Below are 27186 nucleotides of genomic sequence, written 5' to 3' on the forward strand. Positions count from 1 at the left end.
GCCGAGCCCGTTGAGAGGTTGCATCATGCGTTTGACGAGATCGGTTTAACGGGTGCTGGGGGTAGCTCGGTTTTCCGAGTTCCGAGGTGTGCTCGGTGGAGCTCCCCGAGCTCGAGGATTGGGGCGTACTATTGAAGCAGGCACCTTGAGCTTGGTCGGAACAGATCGGCAAACATTGGAGGCACCCCGAACTCGGTCGGAGAAGTCGGCGAATATCTGAAGCCGAGCTAGTTCCGGGCCAGACTGAGGATTCGACCGAACTGTGTTGGCATTTATTGGGTTTCAACTGGGCAGTCTTTTGTTGTAGACTGGACGGTCCATTTCACCTCCCATCAATAGCAATCAACCATGTCTTCCTTTTTCTCTTCATATTCTTATGAAGTTCATGATATGCAATGAATCAACTAAATATTATTAAAATTTCTCTTGAGGTGGATTTCATGTGCTTTGCCGGTTGGTACGCTCTCTATTATTAGGAGGGCAGCACCCCTTCCCTCTGCTCTCTTCCATTGGACGTCAGTGCGCCGGAGTTTTGCTTTGCACTCCACGAAATCCTGATGTCGCCCACGTGGCACGACGTCGGCCCTTCGTTTCCTCGATCATCCCCGCCGACAGCCGTATGCCATTATGGTACGAGAGAGATGCTTTTTTTTGGATGGCAGCTGGGGCCCGAGAGAATATTAGTCAGGATTCTTTTGACCCACATCTGTCCATACGTTAGACCTTTCCTTTTCATTACCTGAACAAATTTGATCAATTCATGACCCATTCGACCTGATCGGCCTGACCCACCGTCGTCATGACCCAATGAGGCCATGACAGGGCCTCTAAATCCAGACCATAACTTTATGATTTGACTCAGGTAAAGCTTCGATCCGTTCCAATGCCCTGATCGATTGAAACCGTAACCATTTCGGTTTCACTGGGGTTAAAGATTTGATCCACTCTTGGCCAATTTATAATCTGTATCAAAATAAGACCAAACCGACCTCGACGAGAAAATGTAAAGGGCTGTCGAAGGGCTAACTATAAACGAATAAAATTGTTCATTTTTCAGTTAGGGGAAAGTGATGGATGGTAAAAAGTTACGGTAAGAAATGGGTACTAGAAATGAAGATGAAAGAAGAAATGGCTTTATTTCACTATCTTCTATGAAATAATATTATTTAAATTATTTTTTATTATTTAATAAAATAATGTTAGTCACTTTTTCTTGCTAGTATTTAGATAATTATGGCTGAATTTTATTTTTCTTTTTTTAACAACAAAATTAAGAAAATATATTCAAAAAAGAGGCAGAGGAGAAGGCAGCAGAGAAAAAGACATTTGGGAGGATGTAACTCGGCCTTAATGAAGCCGAAGAACCATTTGCATGGGGGCAATTTGAGAAGATGTGAAATAAGGGCAAAGGAGCAGGATAACGAGTGGGCAATAAACTTTGAGGTAAGAGTGGCGATGGAGGATAAAATAGAAATAAAAATGAAAAAAAAACAGACTTTATTTCACTATCTTCTATAAAATAATATTATTTAGTATATTTTTTTATTATTTAATAAAATAATTTTAGTCACTTTTTTTTGCTAGTATTTGGATAATTAAGGCTAAATTTTACTTGTCTCTTTTTTTTACAAAAAAATAAATAAAACATATTTAACGAATGAGGCAGAGGTGAAGGCGATAGAGAAAAAAAATACTTGAGGATGTGCTCAATCTTAATGAAGCCGATGACCATTTGCATAGAGATGATTTGAGAAGATGTGAACAACGACAAAGGAGCAGGATAACGAGCGGGCAATAAAAGTTGCGGTAGGTGCTGAATACAGAAAGGCTAACAATAGTGGAAGGTGGAACACAAAAAGTGGGAAGGTCGAAGATAAGGATGCGCGACAACAAAGAAGGTGGCAAATTGGCAATGGAGGAGTAGTTACCTGAGGAGGTAGGATGGAATGTTGTTGGGACGTAGGAAGGAGTTGAGAATGAAGCCGAATAAATATTGAGATGTGGGAGTGGAAGGGAAGGAGGAGTTGGCATGCAGCTAAACCGGAAAAGTTTTTACTTCTACCTTTTGCATAAATATAAATATGATAACTATTTTTTTTTTTTTTTGCATAGGACTCTATATTTCTGATTCGGAAAAAAAAATATCAGAACAATCAAGCCCTACATGGATAACTTTCTCTTCATGGCCTTTTAGTCGGTAACCAAACGTAGCATCAAAATTCTCTTGGCTTTGAGCACTGAGCGAGCGACAACGAAGATAATATCGCAATAGTACGGGCTCCTTTGATAGCTGTATGGATAAACCGTTGGATCACGATCAGGTGGCACGTCACATGGGTCCATTTCACACACTTCTCCCGTATCGTCATGTAACCAGCCTCCCAAACGAATCCACATCATATCGTCCACAATGTCGGGCCCACCCACATCGACCCGTCCAAAATGGGACAGGTTGTGGGCCCCATCCAAATAATGGCAACACGTAATCGACCCTTTTTACAGCTGGATATAATATCCGACGCGCTGCATCCTTCAATCGATGCGCCGTATCCTGGAAGCAAGCGGGAAGTAGAACGAGGGCCAGTACACGATCCCAGAAGAGGCGCGGCCCATCACCAGCCGTCAATCATGGTGCTCCCAATCCCAGCCGTCCCCACGTTAATTATTCCAGGTCCAGCTGGCGCCCATTGTATGTCATGCCCCAGACTTAATATATTATATCCCCTCCAGCTATAGCCAGAAGCAAGGCCACACAAAAAAGCAAAGAACAAAGGTAAGCTTCAGAAATAGGAAAAATTACGGGAGATGCCACTCTCAGCGAGCCGCTCTCACCGAACCACGCCTCCGCAGGCGATTCGAATCTCGAGCGCCAGCTGTCCGGGATCTCTAAATAAACTTAACGCCGTCAGGGAATGCGAAAGCAGTCTCCGGAGTCCGGATGCAGCGCACAGCGGTGATTCCAAATAAAAGAAAACAAAACTAAAAAACGAAACAGGAAAACAGACCAATAGTAATAGATTAAAAAATAAAGAAAAGTTCGTTAATTAAACACCAAACAGAAATTCGGATACTTTCTTTACAAGTCCAAGGCAGAGCTTTTTTTTTTCTCTCTTCCCTCTCTTCTCCTCCGAGAAAAGAATTTTAAGTATTTTTTTTCCCAAAACTTAAGAAAAAATCCTACGAAAAGAAAAAACCATTTAAAAAAAACCAAAAAATGGGGATTTTTTTTACAAGTTCTTACTTCCCCGGGGACTGTAGCCATAGTAACGGAGGTACCACTTGACGAACTTCTTGAGGCCTGTCTCGAGATTGGTGGTCGGCTTGTAGCGGAGCTCCGCTCGAGCCAAGCTGATGTTGGCGTGGGTGAACGGGACATCGCCGTTGCCCGGCATCTCCACCACATTCCGCTTCGCCTTCACCTTGAGGTGGCGCTCGAGGATCGAGACCAGCGTCGGCACAGTCACCGGCGAGGTGTTCCCCAAGTTGTAGATCCGGTACTGCGCCGGCCTTCGCTTCTTCCCGCCGCTGCCCGTGCTCTTCTCCGCCGTGTCCAGCGACCCCAAGCACCCTTTGACGATGTCATCGATGTAGGTGAAATCCCGAGCGAGATCGACGCGATTCTTGCCCCGGTAGATCGTGATCGGCTTCCCTTGAAGAATATTTCTCGTGAAGGAGAAGTAGGCCATGTCAGGGCGGCCCCACGGCCCGTAGACGGTGAAGAAGCGGAGGCCGGTGATGGAGAGGCCGTAGATGTGGTTGTAGGTGTGGGTGATCTCCTCGCCGGCCTTCTTCGTGGCGGCGTAGAGGGAGGCGGGGCGGTCGGTGCGGTCCGACTCCGAAAAGGGAACCTTCTCGTTGAGACCGTACACCGACGAGGAGGAGGCCCACACGATCGCCGGCTGGGGGTCCGCCGCCTTGCAAGCCTCCAGAAGGGTCACCAGGCCAGCAATGTTGCTGTGGACGTAGGACGCCGGGTTCTCGATCGCGTACCGCACCCCGGCCTGGGCCGCCAGATGCATCACATGGGTGAAGGGAACCACGTCGAAGAGCTTGGCGAGGAGGCGGCCGTCGTTAACGTCGCCCTCGACGACGAAGATGCCCTGCGAATCCAAAAGGGACTTCCTGGCCTTCTTCAACGAAGGATCATAGTAGGAATTGAAGTTGTCGAGGCCGACGACGCCGTCACCGCGCTTGTGGAGAGCGATGGAGACGTGGGAACCAACGAAGCCAGCGGCGCCGGTGACGAGGACGGAGATCCCCTGCGGCCTCCGGACCTCGGCGGATACCCTGATCTGCTTCTCCCAGTGGAGGCCGCCCCACGACGCCGAGAGATACTTGGACGAAGTGTCGACGAAGCTCTGGAAGCTCAGGTACGACGCCGTCAGGGCGATCAGGAAGAGCGCCCAAAGGAACATGGTGCTCGTCGACGCGAAGCACCGATTGAACTGCCGATTAATCGCGTGTGCCCGCTCGATCTTCACCTTCCCCGGCGTCGACGGGAACAACTCGTCCTCGAGAATCCTCATCTTCTTCTCCGTCGCCGTCTTCGTTCGTCTTCTTCGTTCCTATTCCTCCTATTCTTCTTCCCTTCTCTCTCCCCCCCTCCTTCCTCTCTCTAAATCCTGAGAATATAATAATAATAATAATAATAATAATAATAAAATCAAAGCAGCGGCGGAATAGTACAGGAATAGATGGATAGGTCGATTACTTGTACTGGATGCGTGGATCGGACTGGGAGGAGGAGAAAGGGGGGAATAGAGGAGAGGAGGCAGGGCAGAGCGGATTTTTTTTCAATTTTTTGAGAGAATTCCGCGCCTGCTAAGGAAAGGAGCGCGGAGAGGGGGAAATATAAATAGGGAGAAGCGGGCGAAGAAGGGACAGGGAAACGCGTGAATTCGCACAATGGACGGGCAGACGGCCAAATTAGATCGAACAAAATCCCTATTTCCTAAAATTTTAGGATTTGGTAATCCACTTTTTAGTTTTTTTAGTTTCTTAGTGTTAGTAAAGGGCGCCCCTTTTCTTTTTCCTAATTGTTCCCAAGGCGAGGATGCTGGACCCCGTTAAAATATTCACTATTGCATCGAATAAGATGTTGCCACGTCGATAGAGTGAATGCTGGGAAAGGAATGGTGGAGAACAGAGGTGAGGGGATAAACGGGAGAAGACTGCGGCGGTCGCGGTTTTAGATGCCGTTTCCGGTGAACGGTGGGAGGTGCTTCGGCTAATGGTCTCTCTCTCTCTCTCTCTCCCCCATGCCGTTGCCAGCTACACGTGGGCCCCGGGGAGGGTGTCGCTATTTGAAGGTGGTGGAATACGACGTACCCGTGAGATCATCGCAAAACCGAGGTCGGTGGTAGGAGCTAACTAGAGCCAGGGGGGACACTGTAGTGGTTGGGATGGATAGGCTATCCTCCGGATAAGGATGGCTGAGCCTTGGATACTTGCACTCCTTGATTGCGTAGCACCTTTCAAGTTGATGGATATATATCCACCGTTGATTGCGCAGTAGGTGTGATCAATTGTTCATGCTCCAAGGATACCATGTCCCTAATTATTTATCATCATGTGCTCTCTTGCAGAGGAGGCTACTTTAGTCTTGTACTTCAGTCCCCACCTTGCACAACATATTAGGAATTTTTTGTCCCGTCAGATGTTCATCAATGTAACGGCTTGTATAGTATGTACGCAATTTTAGCTCTTTATCATATATGTAAAATGATAATATTTGGATATGTCAGCTGATTGTGCGATGATATACTGATGAGATTTTTTGGAATATCAGTCCCTCATTTAGGAAATAATGTTTTTCTGATCAAGCATCGTAATTTTTTTCCTTAAAACTATCAGCCGTGACCACTAAATATCTAGTGACCCTTCCAAATTCTTCTACAGCCTTATACGCCAAGTAACATAAACTGGTATGTCGAATTATATATTTGCCATCTATGATACTAGATTTTATGACAAAATTCCCACTTCTAGACCGCATACCATCGTCATTATACTGCATAACATATTCATTCAAACCTCCCTTGCACTTTGGCTTCCTAGTTCCTAGCCGGAGTTACTGTTTCTCCAAAACTCTCGTTCCCTTGCTAAGCCAACTGTCAAAATACTTCAAAGGACAGCTTTTGAAGCCTTGTCTCTACTTTGATTCCTGGTCACAAGCCTGCTCACGAGCCTCCTAGAAGTGCTTAGCCTATTAGTGGAATTAGTTTATTGAACACAGCGTGCAGTTTGGAGCATTCGATGTACAGAAATTTGCTAATCCAACGATCTTCAAACAAATCAATTATTTTCATCATTTTCTTCTACTGCAAATTTCTTGCCATATGCTTGAGCTTTAGTCGCAGTTCTTTGCCCACATGTTTTACCATATCTTCTCAAAGAATATCACTTTCATGGTTTGTTTATCTTACGCTGATTGGCCTTCAAGTTGCCAACATTAATCAAACATGCTTTGCTAAATGGAAGATCTAAGATTTTGTACGGCATAGAACTGTACAACTCCTGAATAGCCACAATCGTGCATCTCGTGCGTGCTATATTCAGCATCGATCATGATTGTTCGAATTTTGGAAATGAGTAATAGATTCCGTCTCCTAAATGGATAACATGACGGCTATCCTAGGCTATAAATCCTCTGCGGTATAGAACCCTAGGTATCATAGATCATGGGATCCAACATAATGGGCATCCCCACATGATCCGATCTGATAAGTGCAAATCTTTGTTTAATGGACTTTTTGACTAGAATGCTGGAAATCCTTTAATGAATCCTTCCCGTTAGAGATTGGGAGTTTGAGGTATTTTCATTGGCTCTTCTCAAAACCCTAGCATGATGCCCTTGCGTCCTAATCTGTTCTCTTCCCATTTGTGGTAATTTTATATTGATAAGTGGGCCCTCCTAAAGCCCTGATTATGAACAGAAGCACATGACTTAAGTGACTGCTTGTTGTTAGTTCAAATTATTTAATGCATTAATGAAGATCGTCTCCGCGGGCGGTGCTGGTCACATGCTCATTCTAGACTTTGTACGACGAAACCAGTGGGATTTAAATTCTAGGGAAGGCAACCGGGCATAATGACGATTAAAAATAAAGCTTTAAGACTATGATGGTTTCCCCTCCCCTTCCTTAGCTTATAAAAAACATGGTTGGGCTTCTCTTATTTACAGAGTAAAAAAGAAAGGTTAAAAAAAAAAATTGTCCACTTAAAACTTTCGATATTGTTGTACTTTTTTTTCCTTTCTTCTTCCTTCTTCCGCTTCCTCTCAATTAACATCAATGTAAATCCTTGTAAATTTTTGTAATTTTCATGTCTTTAGTATTATTTTTTTTTTTTAGGGGGGTGGGGCTCCTTGCTTCCTCCATTACTCTTCAAAGAAAGATGATAAGCATGCGTGCTTATTGTTGTGGACCATGTGGCATAATATTTGTTCATGCAGTAGACTCGTAAACCATAGCCCATAATTAATACATCTTGTATTAAAAAGTTTAAGTCATAGTTTTTTAACCTTGAATAATGTTTAAATATAGACCAGAAAATTGCAATAGTTTTGGGAGAGGTCAATGGTGCCTTTTAAACTCCATTGCATGCTGTTTAGGAGAAAGATGGCCCTTGCCCTATAAACTCGGAAAACTAAAAAGCCAAAGCAATCTTCTTGACTTTTTGAAGGATACCTTAACCTTGGAGGAACCAAATCTAACTTGCAAGGAAAAGCATTTTTGCATTCCTAGCAGATGGGGGATGCTTGTTCGAGAGATCGCAGTCTCAGTGATCAATCACGACGTGCTTTTTATGAGAGTTTAGCAAGAAATAGATAATTATCCTTCGGAAATCTACAATATAAGAGCAGCAAAATTTTCTAACAATTAACATGAATAATGTTACAATCCAGAATCTCACCCAAAAATATTTTTTTTAGTTCCTTAGTCCTGTATAAGTATCCAAATTTTTTTCGACAAATAACAAATGTGAGATTATACATCCGTCTGTACGAGTCCTCACAAATAAAGAGAATGACCAATGTCTCCAAGTCTCTAGTGAAAAGAATTATTTAATTTTCACTGAGGAAATGTATCTAAAGGTCTTGGCATGCAATATTTTGCCTTTGCTGATCATTTCTTCGATCTTAAATTGGAACACCTTTACACACAGGACTCACCTAATGTAGCTCCACATATGACTTATTTTCTCATTGCAATCCTCAAGTTACATAATCATAAATTAGTGTTTGTGGAGTATAAATGGTCCTAATCTTGATGTGCACAAGGATTTGACACATTCCTCCTAAAATCAATCTTTAAGTGCATGGACCCACCTAGAATGTCCAAAAATTAGAACTTAACTCTGATCCTTTTGCTATGCTGATTTTTCCCGGATACACTTTGGCTACTTTTTATTACAGAAGCAACTTCCCTCACAATTTCAAATAGGCTAGCTTTTTGTCCATCCGGGCCAATGGATGCAGGTGGGGAGTGTTGAACTTTCCACCTAACTTGTTCTTCTCGGTTCCTGATGGCGCAATTGGATGCTTCCAACGAACACTACCTGGTAATGAAGGTTTTCTTTGAAGCCATGTGGTAGCAATCGATTCTAACGTTTAAAACTTGGGCTGATAAACACACGGGAAAGTTGAAGTTTTGGTCACGGGTTAACTTGGAATGCAAGCGAAAGCATCTTGGTCCTGTGACCAGTCTAATGGACGCTCACTCAAGAATTTCAGCAATTTGGTACCACCACCTTTCTAAAGATGAGATGCCACACGTCAGTGCCGGAGAGGCCTATATCAAAGTTGGAATGTTCTTGAATGGAGATGGCGAGGCCCCCAAAAGCCACCAGCTTATCACGACCAGCCAATTCCGACTGAATTCACATCAATTTGGTCAATTTTGAATATTATTATTCAATTCTATTTCAATGGTGATACGTCTTGGAACCAGCCGATTACAATCAAAGCCTTCCACAAAGCCTTTACCCTATCTTTCTTGGGTTGCCAACACTTTGGCTACGATCGCAGGCGGTTTTCCAAATTACGCCTACGAGATGCACATGATATGATATATGTGCGAAAAGACCGTGCGTAATCCTTGGAGCGTATGGTGGTTTATTAAAGACGACCTATATGTATAGCTCAATCTTTCAATGATGGGCACCGGCTCTCCCCTATACAATCCAATTTTCGAGAATCCTCTAAGTGCTCTCGAGTTCTCATATGCCTCCGTGCTCTTTCTACCATTCTCATAACCTCTAATGTTCTCTAAGAGTCTTTCTAACTTAGACATCAAAGGATCTCCATCAAGAAGAATTATTCGTCTTTGATGTTTTAGACCTGATGTTGGAGCGAAGGCCCATGTATGATCTCAGCTTTCTAGCGCTATCTCGAGCACTCCTTAACTTTCTGCCAATCTTTATACCTTGAACGATTGATTGCCGAGCCCTCTAGCAATTTCACCGGCTCGACACTTTGGTCATATTGATTCTCAATAGCAACAAATAAAAAAATATTCTTAAGTTAGGACATTTAATCAATAGTCCACCTCAAAGTTTAAATTTGTGATCTTAATTTACATGACTAGGAAATTGCAAGAGTAGGATACGAGGAAAGTAGTATTTTTTTATTGATAAATAGATAGAAGTTAATTTTTGATATTATCATTAATATTTTATTCGATGAGGTATCATCATCAATATAAAATAAAAATTTGGAGAGATTTTTCTTTAAAAAAAAATGTTTCGGCTAAATGATGAAAACCAGCTTTATGAATTAAGCTATGGAGGAATTTTCCTTTTTTTTTATTTGAGAATTAAATTATCAAGGAATTGGAAGGAGAAGAAAATGCAAAAGCATAACTTTAAAAGGAACAACCTAACTATCAAGTAAGGTTTTGCTAGGCTTGGCTTGGCTTAAATTGTACGCTTGCAAAAATAGTGGAAGCTTGGGCTAAAGCTTGATGGGACCCTTTCAAAAGGAACAACCTAAGCTTTAACATTTATAGGAAAGGCCAATTTGAGCAACACTCTCATATATAATGAGCCATCATGACCGTGAGATTTTTCTAATGAATGCATCACTGGCGGATCCTTTCAACGAGTGTTCGACTAAGTTTTAGTCCGCACAGGTGTACAGCATCATCCATCGATAGTCAGAAAAACCAATCACATCCGTTCGATTAATAGACCCTTTAATGATGATGCCAGGTGGCAGGATTATTTAGTATGTCCAATCCAATGGTCACCTACAAGGAGTAAGGACAGGGTTGTGTCCTTCGCAGGAAAGAATGATGTACCTTTGCTCGCGCATCCACCGTTGGATTGCGCTATGGTTACTTCGAGTTCTGTGCAGGCAGATGACCCAAGAATCGGAATGCTTTGAGAACTGTCCGGAGCGCCATCCGACGGTCCACATCGCTAAAGAAGATCAATCATTCCTTCGCGCGAAAGAGACAACCCGAACGCCACCTACAAGGGGTATTTGCAGTAAATAGCTCCAAAATGCGAGGACGGATTGCTCTAACTGTCTATGCGACGTGGATTTAGTGGACGACCAAGGGACCGTTATACCGAGACGTCCACTGTACCCTCTTTCCCTCCGTTTTCCCTCCTTCGAGTTCCCTCCCTCTCTTCAAACTTCTTCCCGATGCTTCTCCAAGAATCTCGAATCCTGAATCCTTTCGTTTTCTTCCCCGATTTCGACGATATGAGCCGCTGGATAAAGATCTCCTCCTCGATTTTATGTCTGTTTATATGGATTTTATCTTCAGATTCTTCGCTGGCTGAAGAGTCCTCGTCTCCAACAGGTACGAATTGGGCTTTCTTTTACCTTCTTGGGTTTAGATATGTTTTCTGGCATTGTTAACTTTTTTTTTTAATAAAAATCTTTGTGAACTGTGTTGGTAGTATATGTTCTTTTCATTACTTTCTTTGTCACAGAATAATTTATGATTTTTTCTTGGTTTTAGGGTTCCGAGATGTTCTTGTTTCGACCCTAGTTTTTCTTTTCTTTCTTTTTTGGTTAAGCTGAGATGTTTTCTGGCCTTGATAACTTCTTTTTTTCCATCAATCTTGGTTAACTGTTTCGTTAGTATATGTTCTTTCTAATATTTTTTGCCGCAGAACAATTTCATGGTATTTTCTTGGTTTTAGGGTTTTGAGCGGTTCTTGTTTCAACCTTAGTTTTTCTTTTCTTTCGTTTCTTTTTTTCTCGGTTAACTGTTTTGATCCTAGATTCTGTCTTCTAACTGATATGTTTATCTTTTTTCTTCCCTTTTGGCATGGAATAAACTTATGATACTTAGGGTTCTGAGGATTTCTTGTTTTGACCTAGTTATTGTCTTCTATTTTATGTGTTATCTTTGTGAGGTGTAATGGACGCGAGATGCTCGCGTGAGAAAGGTCACGTATGAGGGAAGCGTTCTTTATAACTTTTATTGTTTAAAAAGTTAGGAGCAGAGGATCTCTTCCTTGGTTCTTCTTAAAAGATAATGAAAATCTTCTCGGTAGACCAGTGGCGAAGATATAATCCAAATAGAGAAGTGCAGGTAAAGTGCTGACATCACTGCTGCTTCTGCCCTAGTCTGGAAGGGAAAAAGTCACTGATGATCTGGTAACATTCAGCTTAGGTGATATGCATTGGAAAGAAGATGATGAAGCTAAAAATTTTTAAGCTGAGATTTGAACTAATGCTTCTTGCTTTCTGGCAAATTAGTGGATGGATGATGGTTATATAGACAGGTATTTCTGCTACAGCTTTTGATGAATCTTCTAGGAGGTACTAGTGGAACGAGTGTCAGGAGAGAGACATGCATGTTCGTTAAACAGAGTCTTAAGGCCTGAAAGTTTTGTTATGGTCAGGATTCTTCATAATTTCATATCAAGACATGCCGGTGAGACATCAGCAGCATCGCCTATCACATCATCCATACAGTTTCGGTGATGCCACATGACTACTAAATGATGCTATACCGTAAGAGCACTTGGTGACTTAGATAATATGTAGAAAGAACTCCAGCTGTTTAGATTATGAACTTCGATTCATTTGGTTTTGCCTTTGCTATTTGGCTTTCTTCACAATTTTATCTTTTAGGTCCTACAGATGAATGTATATACTTCATTCCACCTTAATAGTTTAGTGTTAGCACGACTAGTGGATTAAGATGGATTAGAGGTTTACTTGTTATGCTAAAAACCACCATGAAAAGACATCAAAAGGTACATGACAAGAGCTGAATGACACAGCAACCCATGTGCATGTGTGCTTAGAAGTATGCTTAGAAGACCCCTTTACTGTAGTCCACTTTGTTTTCGAGTGACTAGTAGACTTGTTCAGAACTCTCCCATAAGAATTTGAATCTTCCAACCAAATTTGTGTCACAAGTCAAATCAAACCAGAGTCTTTTGTATATGAATCATAAGTCAAGTAAAACATGGGTAATTATTTGTATTTAAAAAACACAGAATGGCAGTACATCTGTACCCTGATCAAACCAACTTGAGAATTCAAATTTTAAAGTAACGACGAGGAGTTTTTATATCTTTGAGATACAAAGGTACAAACTCATACAATCAATAAATACACAATACAATAAAATATGGATAAAGGAAGCAACTTGTGCTCATCTCAGAATCAAATTTGAGCTTGTCTGGCTGCACGCATATTTGTTCAAGACCAGATGATAGATTTACAAGTGAGTAATAGATCCATGTCACATACTGATTTTCCACCCCAGTGCTAGCTAAACAATTGCACATACTTTCATTGATGTGAGTTAACACCAAACCACCAGCAATCACCTGTACCCTCTGTACCTTACTGCAGCATGCTATGAAGCCAAAGTTCCTCCTCTGTACCCTGTCATCTGACAGGGTATTCACTTGTGTTGACTTGTAACATCCGTATCCTATACCATGGTACATGCTGATAATTGATCGTTTCCCCTGGTACTTTCTTTGTAACTTCATGCAGATATACATGATCCAACATCATGCATGCTTAAATCCTTGGATAAAAATGAGGAAACACTATTTGAGATAGTTTGACAGTGTGTGGCATAGTAGTGAAGAGGGGGTCTTGGTTGCAAGCTGAAAGATGAGAAAAAAACAAAGGATACATCTAAATGGTGAAGTAAGATTCATAAATTCTGCCCTCTAATAGATGGGATAGGGATTTTTCTTTACATATATCTTGCTTTACCATTCATTTTATATCAATAAATGTACTCCTCTTTCCATTTGAAGATTAATGCAGTTTTACCTATCATGTCTGTAAGATTTAACTTTCGAAATTAAAACACTCAATGATTTCAAATATGTTGGTGGTTTAGAAATCAATAGATTTAATAAGTTCTTCTCTTCTATTCAGTTTCTACAATCCTTTTTTATGACATAAATGCTCTTTCAGGAGCTGGAGGTAAACCACCCTTACCAAGCTTTGCCTTTGGTTGGCTCGATGATAAGAATACATTTCAAGCAGGCGAGATAGCAACTATTAAGATTAAACTTTTGGACTACTCTTTCGGTGATAAAAGTTCTAATTTTAGCAGCTATCCTATGAATTTTTCCTTATCGGTAAGTGGGAAGAAGGGAAATAGTTCATATGTGTCTGGTGTATTTTCATATCTTGAGGGGGATCCTACTTTTTGGAATATTTCCTTTATTCCCATTTGGATAGGGGAGTTTACTGCACTTATCACTGAAGATTATCTTGGCATCAGTGATTCAACTCTTCATTTCTCTGTTACAGCTGGTATGATCTAAACTTTTATCTAAGACTTTTTAAAATTTTATTTTATGGGAAACAGATTTACTATAGAAGTTTCATGCAAATACATGTGAATCATTTCATATTTCCTCATGTTAATAGATAAGTTGGCAGGAGAAGTAGATGGAAGGGGGATATGGTTGAAGGGGTGGATGATAAATGGTGGCAAAGAAGCACTATGAAAGTAATCTTTAATACAATAAATCTTTAATACATAAGTACAATTTGGTTGATTAACACGTGTACTTATAATCTGATGGTTTACATAGTCTTTTATTATTTGAATGTTAAACTAGTGTAAATTAGTCTTGTTTTATGATATATTGATCAGCTCATTACATGGGAAGTTAGTAAAGTTGTACTTCAAGTTATTCTTTTTTGAGAGAATGCATTAAGTTACTTAAAACAGATGGATATGGCTTATTGGCTCTTTTTATGATTCTGTGTCCACTAATAGGTAAACAATAGTACCAGGTAATTGCTGCTAAACTAGGAGGGCCATGTATAGAACAGAGTGAGAGGGCAAATGATTAGAGTTACATATAAATGGTCAAGTTTGTTGTTTAATGTTTTATTTTGTTTTTTATTCTTTGATATGAAAATACATGCACTATTAATACATTTCTTTATGTTAGATGATGAGATTCTTCTTTATTTCATAGCAGAAAGTAAAAATTATCTATTTAAGCTATCATATTTGTTCGCATTTACCTAAAAAATTATCTATTTAAGCTATCATATTTGTTCGCATTTACCTAGTTTGATGTTTTAATCACCACATACTATTTGAATTTGAAGGGCATACATATCCATCTGCATGCGTGGCTTCTTGGGGGAATCTTTCGAATGAGTTTGTTGCTGGCACAAAAGCTTATTTGTTTGTACTCCAGAAAGATGCATTTGGCAATAGTATTTCTTCAGGAAATGATGGGCCAAACAAGGATTACTTTATGTTGTCTGCGTCTTATGAAAATGGGTCTACTGTAAATGTGCTTGATGTCAGAGATAATGGTTGGGATGATGCGGGTTATGTTGGTTTAGAATTTGTTCCTACAATTACTGGAAGTTTTTTATTACATGTATACGCTGATAATAGGACTTTAAGTGGTTCTCCTCTACCATTCATGGTAAAACCAGGTTAGTTGCCTTGTCTTATAAATGTTACATGCACACTATTTCGTATTGCATGTTTTTCTGCTAAATATGAATCTGTTAGATGTATTCAATAGTGTTTGGGTGTATATATACCATGCAGAAGCAGTACTTTGATGGTGAAACAACTTTTCTTTGTGCTACTACATGTATGTTGCAGGTTGTATGGACCATGAATGAACAGGCCACTGGAAATTTCTATGCTGATTATTTACAGTTTTACATTTTTACATGGTCAACGTGTTCTTTTTCCTGAACCTATGATGCCCTCTGAGCACGGGGTAGCAATAAAAATATGGAATATTTATATGCTCTTGAATTCAGATATTGTGATCATCATTTTTTTTCTTAATTTTTTATGGGGAGACTGCATCTCCTTGGCTTTTTCTAACAAAATGTTTTCTATTCTTGAGGTTCAATATGATGTGAGTCTCCGATGTTTCTGTTGTACGAAAAGATATCCCCTCTGTTTCATGTGTATAATGTATGAGCCTCCTATTACTGTCATTAGAGCAGATAATTCAAGATAATAAGACAACTTTTAGGAGGTTCATTTGGTACCTCCTTTCTTATTCACTTTACATTTCACATGTATGTTCTGCTTGATTTTCTAGTTCCTGCTATGAGCTGTTGTAGATATAATTTCATTACTAGCTTCATGTTATTGTTTTATTATAGTGGTTATTCAAGGCATCACTTGTTGTGGTTTTATATAATTTCAGATATAGATGTATATTTGTCACTTATGAATTGCTCTAATAATAATAATGATAATGTGACTTGTGCTGCCATGAGACTCATGACAGCATACCTACTAGGGTGTTGATGTTGGTGAAAACACGATAGTCATGTTACCTTGATCCTTTTACATGGCTTAGAATCTAAAGCCTTTAAGTCCCACTAGGGTCATATGACTCTTCTGTAACCTTGATTATTTTTGCCCCCTCTAACCTACTAATTAACTAAAGCATATATAGGCAATAGACAACACATTAAAGACAATGATGACACAGCCATGAGATAGTTCCCTTGACCTAGGGTTTGTTTTTAGTTTTGATGGATCAATTATGGTCACAAGTCATGATTTTGCCTTTATTTTTGGCACAATCAACTATCGATGCTTCATGGCATTAATATGATTTATTAAAGCCAAGTGAGATAATCTTTGATTACATGCAAATATCACATATATGTGTCTAAATGTTGCATCTATGTATATATGTATGCATGTATATACACACACATTCGTGCTTCATATTTGACTTTTTTTTGAGCTTAGAGAATTCAAACCTTTTGTTGAAAGTGATGTTCTCATTTGTTCTTTTTTTTTTTTCTGTGATCAAAAGGAAAAAGCCCCACAAGATTACAAAGCCCTGACACGACAATAGGCACTGGCATTGGCAGGAACTAAACACATGATCCCATGTGGATTCGAGGAAGTTCAGATCATCATGCCCTAATAGTTCATTCTAAAGCTGGCAAACCAACCAGCAAGGCTGTTTGCCTTCCTGAAAGTGTCGGAGGCATGGTAGTTATTATATAGCATAGAACTTTATTGTCCTTCACTATGAGATTAGAAAGACAAATTTTGGAGTCAAGAATAAGTAGAAGTGGCAAAATATCTTTCTGCTCACTTAGAATTGACCAGAGTCTCAGTTGCTATAGGTACAAAACATTACAGAAATATGGTTTATGTATATCTAGCATTCAAGCTGCAAAATCAACCAGAGTCTTAGCTGCAATATGCACAAGGCTTTACGGAAATATGATGCATGAACATTTAGCATGCAAGCTGTAAAACAAGATAAGTAACATCTGATATGGTCTAAGAAGCATTGATAACCAATGACTGATACTTGGGTTATTTTCGGGTACAAACATAATTATAACAACATGCAAAGGAAGGAAAACCTATAAGGCAACTTGTTACACATATAAGTGAAAAAAAAGGTACTGTAGAACAGCACCTAGAAGACATGTGCTTACAATCAAGGTTAAAAAATAGGTTTTACTTTCAGTTTCGCTAGCCAAATTGACTTTTGCTCCAACAGTTTTGGTTTGAGTTTCCAAGTCAAGAAAAATTTAGAACTTTATGTATTCTATTAAGATAATTTTTAGTGGTTTTAACTTGCATACAATTGAAACTGGAGCTGATATGCCATTTTGAATTGATAATGTGTTATTTCATAGCAAATTCAACCCAAAAAGAAGAAGGTAAGATAACAATGAGACTTATATAATAAGTTGATCTCAGCCTGAACTAGTTATTTTCAGATAAACAACTGAAATTGCAATGAACATGGGTAGTTTTAACTACTGACAAACCATACTATAAGCAAGATTTGAAGCATGAGACCGAAGATAATATATATTGATCATCAGTTCTGAAGTAGACTAGCTTTAGCCAAAACTTGCTAAAAATGTTTTGTTTCCTTTAATTCATACTCTTATGGAGGTTATATTAGCTTTTTTGATATATGGAGACATTTTCTATTGTTTATTTCAACTTCTTCTAGTTTTTTATAAATCTCTTCAAATATATCCTTGGTGCTCTATGGTTACCTTGTTACAGGACCCCTGGATATTGCCAAAAGTGTGGGCAAATGGAAATATGGAACAAATTACTTGCAAATTTTTTCCAAGCTAGAAATCTTTATACATCAGCAAGATTTGTTTGGAAACCTTGTTCCTGGTTTCTTTCCATTTGATGCTCGGGTGGTTCAAAAGGCTACCAATTTGTCAATCCCAGTGGCAGATTTGTTCTTTCAAGAGGTGGCACAGGGAATTCAATTGCTTTCTTTCATTGTTTCGGAACCTGGGGAATTTGTGCTCACCATTTTCGATTCCAAGCTAAATACAAGCATCTCTAATATGACTTACGACTTTACTGTCTTCATAGGTATGGCTAGTTTGAATTCTTGCAGAAGTTTTTGCTTATTTGCCTTTACATATTCCCTTAACTTTATGGTCATTAGATATTTCTTAACAATGGAAACTAAGGTTTATATTGCTGAGTGATCTCATAAGCATGCCTAATTTTAAATTTATACCTCTCAATGTTCATTGGTTGAGTCTGACACTTGCAAGCAGCTTGCTTAAAACATAAAACTGATGTATTGCTTGCTATCTTAGTATTGTCCTAATGAATAACTATACTTAACTGAGAATTTTCTATGTCATGAAACATTCTGTGAACTGTGAAGCTTAAAAATATCAGTTTTTTTAAGCCACTATCTATTTTTCCTTTTATGTTGAGCACAGCATATTTTACTACAACATATCTCACTAAATTCTTTAGTAATAATGAAACTACTACAAACTGTATTTCTTGTAAGAAGTATGATATAAGCATCTAACATGCTTGCTTGGTACCGATTATTTTTTTCGTGAATTTTGTATTGAATGAAGTCTCCTTCTGATTGAGACCTCTGATAATAAGGTAGTTATCCTTTAAAGTAGTAGTTTTGTCAATTAGCAATGGATCCTAAGCAGTCTCAAGTCTCAACTATAACTCATCTTTTCTAAAGGATGTATTGAATGATGATTTGTTGTCATATGCTTTTTCTGTGCTGTCTAGGTGCCTGCTCGGTGCTCTAAAGTCGAAAGTTCTATTGCAACTTTTGAAGTAAAATAAGTTATAACATTTAAAAAGTGCTCGTGCAAGTAGAGGTCAAAAAAGTGCTTTTATGAGAAGCTAGAAAAACTAACTTCTAGCTTCTTTTATGGAGATTGTTTTTTGTCTTTTTTATAAAGATTGTTTTTTGTCTTTCAACTATGACAAATTCATCTTTTACAATATGTGATCACCAAACACTAAAAATACTAAAAGGTAGTTTTTTTACTTTTAGTATTTTTAAGAACTTAGTTGAATGTACTTTGAGAATGATATTTTAAAAGCAGAAACAAAAGAAAACACAAGAGAATGATCTTCTTTCTCCTCCCCCTCCATGACCTCGGGTCTATACTGTTCCCCCGGTGAAGTCATTATTTGCAAAACCTGCTATCATGTTTCATGTAGGATAGTTGTCAAATGTTTGTTGTCTACTTCCGTTTTCAGTTGATTTAGTTGATTATATTCCACCTTTTTGCTTAGCTTAATTATCTTGTTTTGTAGCATTTAAAGAGGCATTCCAGCTTGAATTTTTGTATCTTCTATTCCTGCAACAGCTTTTCATCTTAATACTCAGGAGTTCTTTTTTTTTTTTTTAATTTCTTTCTTTTTTTTTGGTGGTCAGGTTACTGCCATAGATCACATGGTTTTGCTAATGGATCTGGTTTAGCTGGCTCTCGTGCTGGTATACTGGCCGATTTCACAGTTTATTTGGAGGATATGTATCATAATCCATCTCCAATTGAGGCAGAAAAACTTCATGTACAAATCTTAAGTAAAAACGGAACTTTCAATGTGCGCCCAGTTATATTGCCTTTGAGGAATACCAGCGGTAAGAATAATTAAGTAAAATATTAAAATATTCATTTACACTGTCCTTTTAAATGGTTTATACAATTGTTGATATGCATTAAAATCTACGTGTAACAGAGCATGGCCCTGTTGCTGGACAAACTTTCTTTGTCAGTAGACCAGCGGGATCTCATCCTGCATTACCAGCAAATGAGGATTGGACTGTAAAGGTTTGGTACTTCTGTAATTCAGTTAAAATGAATATGAATGACACTGAAACTTGTTTGCCTTTTTTACTTAGATTATCGGGAAACCAACAACTCGAGCTAGTGAGTTTAATGTTTCCTATACTCCCAAAGTTTCTGGAGAGTACGAGATATGGGTGTTCTGTGGAAACATCCCATTGAACAATGGGCATCCTTATTTGATGAAGGTATCGCCAGGTAATTTTAGTTAATTATCCATGTTTTAACTTCAATTCTGCTTGTTTGCTACATACATGTAGTAAATCTAGTTCTCTTGATCTTGAGAATAGAATGCTTCAGCATTATGAATTCGCTCAAGTACCATTTATATTTGGCTACTAGTAACTCCAAGGTCAGCAAGCCTGAAACCGGCACCTGTGCCGGTAGGCCGATGGTACGGTACCATGCCGTGTCATTCCGGTGTGTACCGAGAAAGGAGAACTGCAAGGAAGGGGGAGGGAGAAGGAGAGGGAGGAAAAGAGAGAAGGAGAGGGAGGAAAAGAGAGGGCGGGAGGGAGAGGGAGGGAGGGAGAGAGACTGGAGAGGGAGAGGGAAGGAGGGAGAGAGCGGGAGCCGGGAGAGGGCAATGGAGAGGGGGAGAGGCGAAGGGAAGGGGAGAGAGAGAAAGAAAGAGAGGAAAAGAGGGAGAGGGAGGGAGGGAGGGAGAGGGAGAGGGAGAGGGAGGGAGGGAGCGAGTGGGAGAGGACAACAGAGAAAAGGAGAGGCAGAGGGAGGGGGGAGAGCAAAAGCCCTCTCTTATCCACAGCTTCGCAACGAGGGCGAAGCTCCTGTTTCAAAAGAAACTGGGGCTTCGGCCCCTTTTTTTTGAAATTTTAAATGAAGACGGTGGTCGCTGCAGACTTTACTTAAATAATTTCAGAAAATAACAAATAAAGTCGGCAATTGCTGCCCACTTTGCTTAAGAAATTTCAAAAAATAAAAAATAAAAATGAGATTGAGCCTCAGTTTCGAAACAAAATAGGGGTTTCGCCCCTATTCCGAAGCCGCAGAGGAATGAGGGCTTCGAAAGCCCTCTCTCCCCCCTCTCTCTGCCTCCTCGCTCTCCGCTGCCCTCTCCCCCCCTCTCTCTCTTCCTCTCTTTCATTCTTTTTCATCCTCCCTCAGCCTCTCTCTCTTCGCCGCCCTCTGCCACTCTCTCTCTCTCTCTCCTTCTCCCTCTTCGCTAAATAATCTATTTGATTAATAAATCAATGGCTTAACTAGAGGATATAAGTTCTAAGCTTTTCATAATTGATTTGTTTATTTCTCTTCTTCTAGTAAACTAAAGGAAAGTGAAATATTAATTTCTTTTATGCTTGCAACTTTGTTTGGAGCATTCTTGCAATTTTCAGTTATTTCTTGAAGTTTAACATTCGTGTGCTTTCCAGTTATTCTTTTAAATTTTATACTGATAATTCACATGACTTTGATTAATTTAATTATCTTTTTTAATACTAAGCCAAGATGAGAAATCATACTATATCTTTTTATAAATTAAAGATTCTAAAAAGAATCAGAACTCTGGAGTTCTAAAATGTAAGTCCTCTACCTTGAGATCCCCTTCTCATTCCCAATTCTCCTTCTAGCAACCACCTCTCACTTTCCTCCTCGCGTAGGCCCTTTGCCTCTACTGCATTACTTGACAAATCACTTTAACAATTTTTCAGGTTTGGTTGATACATCATTATCAAGTGTCTCAAGATTTACACCTACTGTAAAAAGCCTTGTGAAAAATGAAGTCTTGGTGCAGCTTGTGGATGCATTTTCAAATCCTATTTTATCACAACAAACAAAATTGGCCTTTCAGATAGATTCTGTAAATAATTCAAGCTTCAGGAGATGGGCCTTCATAGACAATGAAGATGGATCATATATTGGTTACTACCTAGCAAGTGATCTTGGTGCTTATAACATATGTATCTCATTTGAAGATAAGAATTTGCCTCCTTGTCCTTTTCAGATCCATGTGCATGAAAGTAAGTCTCAAAAGCAATATTTATATTATTTTATGCGTTATACAACACTTTTTTTTTTGTTCCCGGGGGGGCGGGGGGGGGGGGGGGGGGGGGGTGGAGGGGGAGAAAAGTTGTCATTCCATTTTTTATGAATACAAGAAGGCCATGGTGAACTATTACTTTTAACTATTTTTTTGTTAGGAGATCTTCATATTTGAAAATGCATGATGCAACTTGTTAATGTGTCCATACATTTTAATAGTTTTCACTTGCATATTATTCTCAAATATGAAATTTTGAGCCCATCCGGTATGTAAATATAGTGTAGAATTAGTTGCATGCAGTTTCTATATGAAAACCTTAAAACTAATGGAAAATCTTGCATATTGCATGGTAAACACTATGATGGGTTTTCATAGATGCTTTCATGAAATGCTTAACAGACTAGATTTTAATGAAGTGAGAGAGCTTGTATATTTAGTGATATATAAAGTAATCTATTTGTATATGTGAGAAAATTTAAACTAATATCTATCTTGATAGCACTCTGATATTCAAAATGAAAATAGGGGCACGAATGTGAAAGTCTTGTAAAACAAAGTTGTCAAGCCAACTAGGGAAAGCTGCCCTATAAATCTACGACAAATAACTTATCTAGAAGTATATATCACAAAGTTCGACCTAAGTTTCATAATACCGATGTGCACCACCCTGTACCAGGCTTACCATATTGTATTGGTACAAAGCCGATACTTTGGTATGTGGGCATACTGAGTGTCGGTATGCCGAGCCAACCTCTATGTACCGACTATACCAACAAGTATTGGTATAGGGTCTAGTACTGAGAATGCATGCCTTGGTTTGACCAATTAATCTTAAATATTTATTCGCATAACTTTATCTGTTAATTGTAGATGAATAAATGTAAGGATATTTTAGAAAGATATTACATTTTACAGGAATCTTTCTCTCTATTTTTGAAAGAGAACTAGGAAGCATCACCTAGTTTCCAAGTCTTGCACAATTCACCAGCAACCATATAAGTAGGTTTTGGTCACTGTACATGACTTTGGTATTACCCCAATAAAATGGTCTTGTTGCATGTAACTTTAACTACTCCAGGATCCCATGAAAGAGACATGTGCAACCTATTAATGACAACTCCCACTACCTAGAAACCAGCTCCAAAAAGACTACTGTTTTCGATTCTAGTGCCACTAATGTTGACCATCTACAGATCTTAGCACAGCTTTATTGTTTTTGCTTATAGAAGGTTTCATATGCCAAGCTTATGCCACTTTGTTGGCTGGCATGTACCATTTAGGGACAGTAATCGACACCCGACTTGGATAACAATCATTTTTAAAAGCATAATTAAAAATATTTAATCGTGTTTCAAAATTTTTTACTTTGGCACAGCATGGCATATGCTATGTCGGTCGATGGTTGCTAATACTTCAAATGTGAAACCTTTCTCTCCTGTCTAACTCTTATTCACATGCATGAAAGCTTATTTGAACTTTAAAATGGTGCTAACCTCTTTGATAAGAAGTGGAATTTTATTCTTGAAGTTTTTTCCAGCTATTACTGCATGATGTTGGGTTTCAACTTGGTTGAACCTCAATTTGCATTACCACTCCTTTATATCAACTGGATATGTTGCTTTGTCTTCTTTCCTTCAATGGTGACCTCTTCTGAGATAGTCCTGCATTATAACCTACTTGATGCATTTTTTTCATCTTTATTTTGGAGCACATTGCAGCCCTAAGGGCCTTGCACTTGGAGATTGACAACTATTCCTCCATGGGACTCTGAGTTGAATAAATTTCCAAGAAATATGTAAAATGCAATAGTAGAAAATCAGCAGTATAATTTGCCTGGGAGAAACTATAGAGCTTTGATAAGAATGAAGAAAGGGAGCATATGATGTTGTGATAAGGCTGCTGAGATGTATAGGAGATTTATGCAAGAACTAGGTGAGTAGCAAAAATTATGTCACTTAACATATGGGTGAACAATCTCTTATTTCTTTTAGCAATTGAAATTGTCACCAAGGAAAATGTAAAAGTCAATAATGATACAGAAACATATGTCATCACCAGCCTAAATAGCACAAAGCACAAAGATTTACCTAGGAGGAAAAGTGAGGGGTTAGTGATTGTGCCATGAAGGTATTGAAATGTGCAACAGAGAGTTACGTACTGAATTAACCAAGGAATACAAGTGAATTTGCTTATATGAAAAACAACAGACACCATTTTGTGATGAGATGATCTTCTAAACAAAGCCACTCACCATTGAATGAGAGATGGTGAATGAAGTCTTTAAAAAGCTCTACTGAAGATTAGCAGTGTGAGTACTAAAGATATGCACCTTGCCGAACTTGCTGAAGGCACAGAGTTAGCTACCCTTGGACGTAATAGCAACTGAGGACTTCCTATGTGGAGACAAGGCTAAAAATCCTTCATCTAAATCTGGCATTGGAGAAAGTACTTTTCAAATTTTGTTTTCTTTATGTAATCTTTTGAAAATACTTCTTCAGAAGAAAAGAAACAGCAAACAGGCTTGCGTGATAGGTTATGATCTTTCGCATGTATAACATGGTCATATGGTGTATTAGAGATATCTCTGATTTAATAGTATTTCACATTTCCTGTTGACAATGTATGTGAATTTTACATGTCCATTTAATGTGTAATCTATTTAGAACGGCGCTAGAGATAAATTGTAATTTCTGATCTTTCAGCTAGCAGTAAACTAGTGCATAGTTGATTTGTAAAAGCAGAAGAATAATTAACAAATCAAAAGCACGCCTCTTGGATGTGTCTCTGTTAGAAGGGCATATTTGAGATTTTCTAAGGTCGAACAATTACGGAGGTTGCTTCTATCAAGGTCATGATCGGCGAGTTTTAGGATCTTCTATTTGATATCGGGCATTCGTTTTCTTTTTTGTCAGAGTAGGGGTGGGGTAGGGGGGGTATGGAGAGGAAAGCCTCCTTTCTGACATCTATAATTCAAACAGCCACTTCTGGCATTAGTCTTAGCATAGTACAGTAAGTTCATCGGAAATTGCTGAAACCAATATATCCTTCAACTGATACATTCCCAGATTTGCCATCCATCAAGCAATCTGGTTTCCCTCCTGACATGTACAAGTCCTTGAAAGTTAGGGCTAACAGTCTTCAAATGCTTCAAACCAACAAGCAATAGTGTGCAGTAGAGGTGGAACCATTGATCCAATCAATGATCCATATCCTGTGGGATGGGGCCATCCCTATTTTTCTATGGGAGACGCTGCTGTCCCACCCTATCCCGACACTTGGGAAGGGGATGTCTTGGGATGCGCCAACTAGGATGCTGAGATGATGGTGGGACAGTCCTGTCCCGACCCTTGGGATGGTGCTCTATACTGACATTCCATGACGTCCTACTAGGACTAGAATGCTTGGATCCAATGAACAACATTTGCTGAGTCCTCCTTCCAGACACACTTTGATTATGTGCATTTCATTAATTGAGAAATGCATCATCTATGACTAGGCCAAAAAAATACACATGAATTTGTTGTTTTGGAAATGTCTGAAAAGCATAGGTTCTTCTGTTATGCCTCTTAAATTGACAAAAGTGAACTTTTTATTAATATTTTGAAATGAGAGATTTTTTGGTTCACGAAGAAGATTTCCTTGCTGTTGATCTGAGCAAAATTTATCGTACCAAACTGTTTGAATGGATAGGTGATTCTTGTTGTCAAATTTTTTTGAAGGTTCATGTAGACAGTCTTAGCTTGAATGGAAATGTAAGCTTTGGCAGGGTCTGTACTGAAGTGACAAATGTTCTCAATCTAATTAAATCGATTCAAGTATTTAATTGATTGCTCCAAAAAAGTCTCTTAATCAATCAAATGAAAACCTATTATTGTTTTCTGTCTACGGAGTTATCTATATATTCCTTTTTTTTTCTTATAATAATATGATAGTTCTTATTTGATTGCGGATGTTTTGATGTCTAGCATTTAAATGATCTCTTCATATTTTTGTGGCAAAAATTTGCCAAACTGAGTATCTGTTTTCTTGGCATTTTCTTTTGTTTGGTTACTAGGCATCGATAGCTTAACCTGTGCTTCTGAGATGTATGTGTAGGTATTATGTATTTATATTTTTTAAAAAGCAATCTCTGAATAAGATTTGTATGGGTATTTTCCCTAAAAGGCTGGAAAGCTTATTTGCCAGCTTACTAAGTGCAAAATTGCCAGCATTATGAATTAGATTATGGAATGGAGATAAGATAGCATGTAATTCAATAACTATGTTTATCATTTAAGATTATTAGAAATTATATTTGAACTTTCCATTGAGGATTTGCAACTTTCCTCGATATATTTAATCAGTAAACTGCTTTTTGGAAGCTGGAATTTTTGTTTATTATTTTTTATTATGAAAACCCTCATGGAGATTTTTTTTTCCCATTGTAGTTTTCTATATTCACAAGTTATATTTAAGAGAATTTGAGAGTATGCTATATTTAACTGACCTGCTTTTGGTAAGTTTTTCTTTCTTGATTGCTGATTGCAACAATATTTCTTGTAGGAGAGTATTTTTCTGAGGTCTGCAATGATAGCATTTCTGTTTGGGAGGACGAGTCAGTTGCTTTTGATGTCCTATTGAATGATTATGTCGCTGGAGGCATAGCTAGTATTATTGAATCATCAACAGTGAGACTTTTAATCAATACCTTCTATTCAATGCTATCAGTTAAAGTAATGTTACTGCTAGTTTTCTTATGAGTATATTCTTGTTCGCTTCATCCATGTAATTGCCATTATTATTTTATGAGATCCTTGACACAAACAACAGAACGGTTTTCATGCATAATATTCTCTCATACTTGATATGTATTCTTCCACAAGTTATACTACTTTGTCAAGCTCACCTAATAATTTGCATGATATCTTTAATGATGGCAACTCATCGTGTTTATCATTACCATTGTGCTAGTATATAGTTGATCCTAACCATCAAGAAATCTGGAATATGTAAGAAATTATCTCATTCTAACATGTCTTTCTATCTGGAGACTTCTTAAAAGCTTTGAAGGTTGAAAGGAGTATTACCGTGACCCTGCTTTGAACTTTTGTTACAAGAAAGGAATCTCAAGCTCTGAAACTGTTCATTGTTTAGCATAGCAAGACGTTAGTTATATCTTTTCTGGACATATTGCCAGTCATTCTAGCATGGATTTGTTTTTAACATTCATAAAATGGAGTCTCAGATTATATCCTTTTTGTAGTTTGATCAAGTTAAATGGGAGTCTAGATTCATGTGGTTTGGGAGCCTCTCTATGATATCTCATCTCATATTGGCTTGCTGTGAGACCACTGCCCCTCTGCTAGCTGTAGCCTAGTTAAATCTGTGAATATTTATAAAATGAATAGCAATTTACATGTAGGAAATGTTTGAATTACCGATTATTGTTTTCCTTTAATCACCCAACCTTGTTTGTTTCCATTGAAATAAACAGCTATTTCTCAGTTCAAGTCCATTTTGGTCACAGCCTCTGGATAATGGGTTTGGTCTTTCTAGAAGTTGGCTTTCCTCACCTCTGTCGTTTTAGTGGAGTTTCTATCACAAAATGTGCAAATCTGGTTGGAGGTAGGAGAAGTGAGAA

At 38.7% G+C, this 27186-nt stretch overlaps 2 protein-coding genes across 3 annotated transcripts in view; one reads left to right on the forward strand and one right to left on the reverse strand.

Annotated features, from left to right (window-relative positions):
* Positions 1-2998: 2998 nt before the first annotated feature.
* On the reverse strand, positions 2999-5665 carry LOC103710462 (UDP-glucuronate 4-epimerase 1). The gene is made up of 2 exons (XM_008796176.4): positions 4712-5665; positions 2999-4622 (listed from the first exon to the last, which is right to left on the reverse strand). Exon 2 carries the CDS (start codon positions 4524-4526, stop codon positions 3228-3230), a length of 1299 nt encoding a protein of 432 aa, XP_008794398.1. The 5' UTR covers positions 4527-4622; positions 4712-5665; the 3' UTR covers positions 2999-3227.
* A 4912-nt stretch (positions 5666-10577) lies between these two features.
* Positions 10578-27186, forward strand: part of LOC103710484 (protein GAMETE EXPRESSED 2) — a 31862-nt gene continuing 15253 nt past the window's right edge. The window contains exons 1-9 of one of the 2 annotated variants that reach the window (XM_026805945.2): positions 10578-10808; positions 13409-13753; positions 14567-14905; positions 17493-17819; positions 19156-19362; positions 19461-19552; positions 19624-19765; positions 21235-21543; positions 26109-26233. In XM_026805945.2, the coding sequence (XP_026661746.2) occupies positions 10649-10808; positions 13409-13753; positions 14567-14905; positions 17493-17819; positions 19156-19362; positions 19461-19552; positions 19624-19765; positions 21235-21543; positions 26109-26233 (2046 nt within the window). In that variant the 5' untranslated portion in view covers positions 10578-10648. The remainder of the gene's footprint in view (positions 10809-13408; positions 13754-14566; positions 14906-17492; positions 17820-19155; positions 19363-19460; positions 19553-19623; positions 19766-21234; positions 21544-26108; positions 26234-27186) is intronic. The other variant, XM_039127892.1, reaches the window with a different exon arrangement.

The sequence above is a fragment of the Phoenix dactylifera genome, chromosome 7 (genome assembly GCF_009389715.1).
Source record: "Phoenix dactylifera cultivar Barhee BC4 chromosome 7, palm_55x_up_171113_PBpolish2nd_filt_p, whole genome shotgun sequence".
Taxonomy (NCBI): domain Eukaryota; kingdom Viridiplantae; phylum Streptophyta; class Magnoliopsida; order Arecales; family Arecaceae; genus Phoenix; species Phoenix dactylifera.

Excerpts from the sequence above, each read along its gene's own strand:
- LOC103710462 (XM_008796176.4), bottom strand. The coding sequence starts at position 4,526 with ATGAGGATTCTCGAGGACGAGTTGTTCCCGTCGACGCCGGGGAAGGTG.